Source organism: Varanus komodoensis, unplaced genomic scaffold (assembly GCF_004798865.1).
Source record: "Varanus komodoensis strain SLA01 unplaced genomic scaffold, ASM479886v1 scaffold12, whole genome shotgun sequence".
Classification (NCBI taxonomy): domain Eukaryota; kingdom Metazoa; phylum Chordata; class Lepidosauria; order Squamata; family Varanidae; genus Varanus; species Varanus komodoensis.
In genome coordinates, this window is record NW_025335349.1 from 10,459,535 (window position 1) to 10,465,534 (window position 6,000).

Consider the following 6,000-nt stretch of genomic DNA (forward strand, 5'->3'; position numbering starts at 1 on the left):
GAACTTGATGAAAATTTGAAGGATACAATCTGTGAGCATTTGAATTCGGCAACAGAAAAGCCATATTTGTGCATGTGCACAAAGAAATAAAAACATCTAGCATTCAGCAGCAATATAATGAAACAGGACTACTAAGAATACCATAAACAATTTTTAAAGCTATCAAATGGATTGGTGGAGTTCTTTCAAGATTTTGCTATTCATATATAGGATGGAATGCTACAGATGATAGTGCGTTCTGACTGCCCCTATACACAGCAGAATGAATGTGCATGTTACATCTTACATAGGACACTTGGCCTGCAACCTTGTACACATTACTCTGGGAGTATAGACATGTATAGGGTTGCACTGTAATGTGGAGCAGATTGTTTTGGTGAAGTTGTCTTCAAATATCAAATTAATCCACTAGAAATCATTTGTAGAACTGTTGGGGTTGCTTTTATAATCTGTAAATGTATTATCCATCCAAAATAACTTGGCTTATGTTTAAATTAATGACATTTTGACACTGCTTTCCATTTTCAGACCCAGCCCTTTCAGTTTATGTATAACTACATTGTGGAACCTTCCTCAGCCCCTACAACATACTCACAACCTCCACGGTGCAAATGGTCTTTTGGGTAGATTTACATTGCATACTGAGCTTAATTAGCTTTCACTAAAAATGAAAATGAACATAAGAAATTTTGAACCCAGAAGGTTTTTCAAAAGTTGAAATTATGTTCCTGCCTGTTTTAGGAATTATTGCAGTATTGCAGTAGAATATACTGTTACTAGATACATCTTTTATCATGGATTGTTAAACCATCTGTTATCCAAGAAGAGGAGGGGTACTTCATAGAAGCTTTGTGGCTTACTAAAAGAATCAGCCCTACTTGGAGTTTTAGGGCATTCCAATGTATCGTCACCTATCGTCACTGTGTTTTCTAAAAAATTGAAAATCCTGAGTTGAAAACAGGATGAAACTATATAGAATCTTACTCTTAGCTTCAGAGATATCTTTGTTTCTGAACTAGTAAAATGTTGGACACACAGCTATGATAGCCACAGTCTTTAATCATTTGGAAAGTTTGACTTGATTGCTGAATTGCTGATGTTTTCCGCCAGATAAAACATGTGTGAGTATTAAAATTAAGACTGTCATACATTAGGCAGATAAATCTACATGGTTTTCTGTTCTGTGTTCTATTAAGTTCATGTAACATTTCTTAATATATATTTCTTAATTGAACTGTTGCCAGATAGATTTTGGATATGAAAGTTATGTTTTAGCAACGATAATTTGGCTTTATTTCTGCATTAAAACAGTCATAGTTTGCATATTCTGTTTGAAAAAATGTCATTGCATATGCTGTATGTTGAGGATGCTGGACATGTGTCCCTTCAGATGTTCTTGGAGGGGCAACTCCCATATTCTCTCACTACTGGCTATGCTGGTACAGCCTGATAGGAGTAGCAGTTCAACAAAATTTGGATGACTGCATGTTCCCCACCCCTGCTATATGTATGCAGACTTTTTTGTTTTTTGTTATTAAAAAAGTATTTTCTCTTTTTAGTCAGTGGCAAAGACTGGACGGCTGCTGATCAGTCATGAAGCTCCTATTACAGGAGGTTTTGCATCAGAAATTAGTTCCACAGTTCAGGTAGTATGCAGTTTTTTGATACTATAGTATTTGAGTTCTTTCTATCTGAATATCTGCTGTGATGTTTTCAAAAATTGAGCTGTTATGTCCCAATTGCTTTTCACTGTCTGTACTTAAACTGTTGGATAGGTGGATGTTGGAAGAAGGAAAAGAAAAAAGCAACTTCTTAGTATCAGTTTAAATCCCTAACATTGTCCTGCAGGAAATATCTAATGAAATATCAAAGTTCTGCACTGATAACATGCTTGGAGGCTTAACATTACAGTTCTTCGTCGTGGCCTCTGTGCATCACACATATGGGTTGCTGCACCTGCGCAGTGCCTAGGCTGGAAGATTAGAAAGCTAATGGTCTTTGGCGGGAAAATTCCGCTCCCCTCCCCCTTTGTGGTATAAATAGAGCGGAGTGTCCGCCATTTTACTCAGTCTTTGCGACCGCCGTTCGCTGTGCCTCGTGCCTATTCGTCTCTCGCTATAGATCTGTGCCTCTTCGTTGTTTTTTTCTCAAAAATCTTAAACTCCTCTTGCTCCAAGTTTGTTGTTCTTCCCGATTCTGTCCGTTTTCTTCTTAAATTCTCTTCTCTCTATATATAAACAAAACAAAACAAAAATATTATCTTACCCTCTATACTGTCCTCTTTTCTTCATTTTTCCACAATGGCGCAGCAGGTGGCATTCCGCAAATGTATTGAATGTGGATCTAAAATGTTGCCAGTTGATCCACATGATCTATGCCTCCTCTGCCTCGGCGAGGGGCATAGGACCGACAAATGCGGTCATTGCTTGGCGTTTACCAAGCAGGCGCGGAAAAACAGGGAGAATCATCTCAGGAAGCTCCTATGGGATCAGGCATTAATGCAATCTGACCAACTGCTCCTACGGCCTGGTTCCTCTTCGTCCGCGCCTCCTCAGCGCTCTTCCTCCACCATGAGTGCTCCGGCGAAGCGTCCTTCCTTGACCTCTGCCGATCCTCCACAGCGTCCTTCGGACGAAGGCGCCACTTCTATGGAGGCTCAGTCACTGCCTTCTCCCCCGGCTAAGAAGCGGGAGAAGCACAAGCATACTGGTCTGGATAAACCTTCCACCCATAAGAAGTTGAGGAAGGAGAAGGTGGATAAGCCCGCTCGCAAGAGCAAGAAACCTGATCGCCCAAAACACTGGGGCTCAGGTTCATCGGGCTTTTCGGTACCGACGGCCGCCATGGTATGACCCCCTTGGGACCGGCTCTGCAACTCGTTATGCAGGTGATTCCACTGGGATCCCCCAGGCCAACCACTCGGCCTGAGAGTGTGCCTCCCCAGCAACAGGAGGAGCCACTTCGGGAGTCCATCTCTGATGGTGAGATCAGAGACTCCCTGCCGAGGGACCGCTCGCCAACACCTATGCCACCGACTGAACCTCACGTGGCCTCACCATTACCTCCCAGATGTCGCAGCCTTTCATCCGAACATCGAGATGAGAGTTGGTTGATCCCGGGATATGGTGCTCCCCCCGGCTGGGGTGGTTACCAACCATATCCCTATTTTCCTCGGGATCATAGATCACCATCGGTCCCGAGGGACATACCATCCACCTCCAGGCGTACAGAGACGAGGCGCCCAACCTCCCCTGAAACCTCCTCCTCCTCAAGTGAAAACCGGCCGCGTTATGTGGAAGACTCTGAGGATTTGGAGGTCGACTCCACATCCCCTGATGTGGCTGTCGCATACCAAGGGCCTGCTTCACCTGACGAACTGCATGTCTCTTTCACAGAGCTCATGTCCTGCTTAGTTCGTTCACTTGAAATCGAAGCTCATCAACAGCCAGGCCCCTCCACAGATCGGTTTTATGATGTCGTTCGGGGAGAGCAGTCCGCATCCATAGCTCTGCCGCTTATAACTACACTCCGCCAGGCTATGGTCCAGCCCTGGGCCCAACCGGCCCAACCACAAACTATCTCCCGCAGATATGAGGCCATGTATAGAGTTTGTGACAATGACATTCCCTTCCTGCTCCGTCACCCGAAACTGAACTCTCTTGTGGTTGAATCCTCCCAGGGCAGGGAGTCCAGGGGACATACCGCTCCTCGGGACAAGGAAGGGAGGAAAATCGATATGCTTGCATGCCGAGTCTATGCGGCCTCTGGACTTGGCGTGCGCATATCGAACTACGAAGCGACACTGGCACGTTACCAGTACTTTATCATGCAGAAGCTGGATAACGTTGCTTCCTCCCTTCCAGACCACCAAGCAGACCTTGCCAGGGTTTTCATTAAGGAGGCGATGCAGGTGGCGGTGCAACAGTTGTCTGCCGCTCGTCATCATGTAGACACCGATTCAAGGGCCCTCGTCAATGCCATCTCGTTACGCTGACGTGTGGCTGCGCAATTGTAATTTCCCCAATGAGTTGAAGCACAGAATCGAGGAAATGCCATTTGACGGTACTGGTCTGCTCCACCAGAAGACCGACTGCAAATTAAAGGCGATTCACGAATCACGCCTAACTGCATGCCTCATGGAGCTCCCGCAAAAACGTAAGTGGCAGTGGCTTCGGTCTTCCTACCGGAACCAACCATACTATCCACGCCAGCAAAACTACCCTCGCCAGCAATATCAACAATGGCAGCATCGGAGACAGCAAACACAACAGCGTTTTTCCCAAGGCCGTCGGCGATTCGATACCGATAAACGGCCACATTGATGGCTTGGGTGAACCATCCTCTCTTTCCCAACACCACCTTCCCTTCTCCCTTTTGGGAACCGGCTCCAGGGCCAACTCCCCATTTGGAAGTCCATTACATCTGATAGGTGGGAGTTATTTATCATCCAGTTCGGATATAGGATAGAATTCGATGTTATCCTTCTTCGAGCCTGATCCGCTTCACACCTTCTTCATTGGTGCTACGTGATGCGGTCTCCCAGCTACTTCTCAAGGGAGCGATTCGACAATTGTCCTGCTCGGAAGGATTGCATGGATTCTATTCCAGATATTTTACGGTCCCGAAAAGGGACGGTGGTCTTCGTCCGATCCTGGACTTACGAACTCTTAATAAGTACATTAAACCAAGGAAGTTCCGGATGACCACTTTGCAAAATGTCCTTCCGTTATTGAAAAGAGAGGATTGGTTCACCTCACTGGATTTGAAGGATGCTTATTTTCATATTTCCATCCATCCTTCACACAGACGTTTTCTACATTTTACTGTCAGATCCGACCTGTTCGAGTTTAACGTCCTACCTTTTGGCTTGGCCACAGCCCCTCGAGTCTTTACGAAGTGTATGGCGCCGGTATGCGCACACTTGAGGACATGGGGAATACAGATATACCCATACTTAGATGACTGGCTTATCGTCTCACAATCCGAGCAAGCTCTCCTGTCTGATATACAAATGACCTGCGCTCTACTCGATGCTCTTGGTCTCTGCATTAACCGCGACAAATCGCTCGTTATTCCCACGCAGGTCATCGATTTCATCGGGCACAACTCGACGCAGGAAAATCCTTCATTGGATTTGGCTACACGGAACGGTCCCAGCCTTATCCGTTCAGAGACTACTGGGGCATATGGCTGCTGCAATTGCCATTGTCCCGTATGCCAGACTACGTATGCGACCCATACAACTGTTTTTCAACGCTGCTTTTCAACCGCAACAAGATCCTGCCACCAAGCCGATTCGGATTCCATCTGCAATCCTTCACACTTTAACATGGTGGACCATCACAGATAACCTTTCGATCGGCGCCCCGTTTTGACCACCTCGGCCAACAACAACTCTGTACACCGACGCATCCGTCCTTGGATGGGGTGCGGCATGTTCGGGACTTCAGGTCCAAGGTACTTGGAACTGACGAGAGGCGAGGAAAGATCAACTTTCTGGAACTTCTGGCGATTTTCAACGCCCTCAAGGCTTTCGAGACTGTGTTATGCCGTTCAGTTGTCCAAATTGCATCAGACAACATAGCGGCAGTTTTCTACATCAACAAGCAGGGGGGCACAAAATCCCCAGCCTTAGCATGCCTATCGATGGACATTTGGGACTGGTGCATACCGAGGAACATCGTGCTTATGGCAGTTCATCTGGCTGGAACCGACCACGTCAAAGCAGATACATTAAGCAGACAGATGTCAACAATCCACAAATGGGAGTTGTACAAACAAATTTGCGAGAAACTCTTCCACTTGTGGGGTTATCTGGACGTGGACCTGTTCACCACTCGAGAGAACAGCCTGTGTACCCTATACTGTTCCAGAGCGGGCATTGGGCCGGGATTGATGGGGGATGCTCTTATGGTCCCTTGGAGCAACATGACTTTTTATGCGTTTCCCCCAATCCCACTCCTGACAAGAGTGGTTGCAAAAATAGCCCAGGACAATGCC

General features: G+C 46.3%; 1 protein-coding gene across 3 annotated transcripts in view; it reads left to right on the forward strand.

Moving 5' to 3' along the window:
• Positions 1-6,000, forward strand: part of BCKDHB (branched chain keto acid dehydrogenase E1 subunit beta) — a 69,332-nt gene that overhangs the window by 25,455 nt on the left and 37,877 nt on the right. For all 3 annotated transcript variants that reach the window (XM_044421644.1, XM_044421642.1, XM_044421643.1), the window contains exon 9: positions 1,560-1,646. In XM_044421644.1, the coding sequence (XP_044277579.1) occupies positions 1,560-1,646 (87 nt within the window). The remainder of the gene's footprint in view (positions 1-1,559; positions 1,647-6,000) is intronic.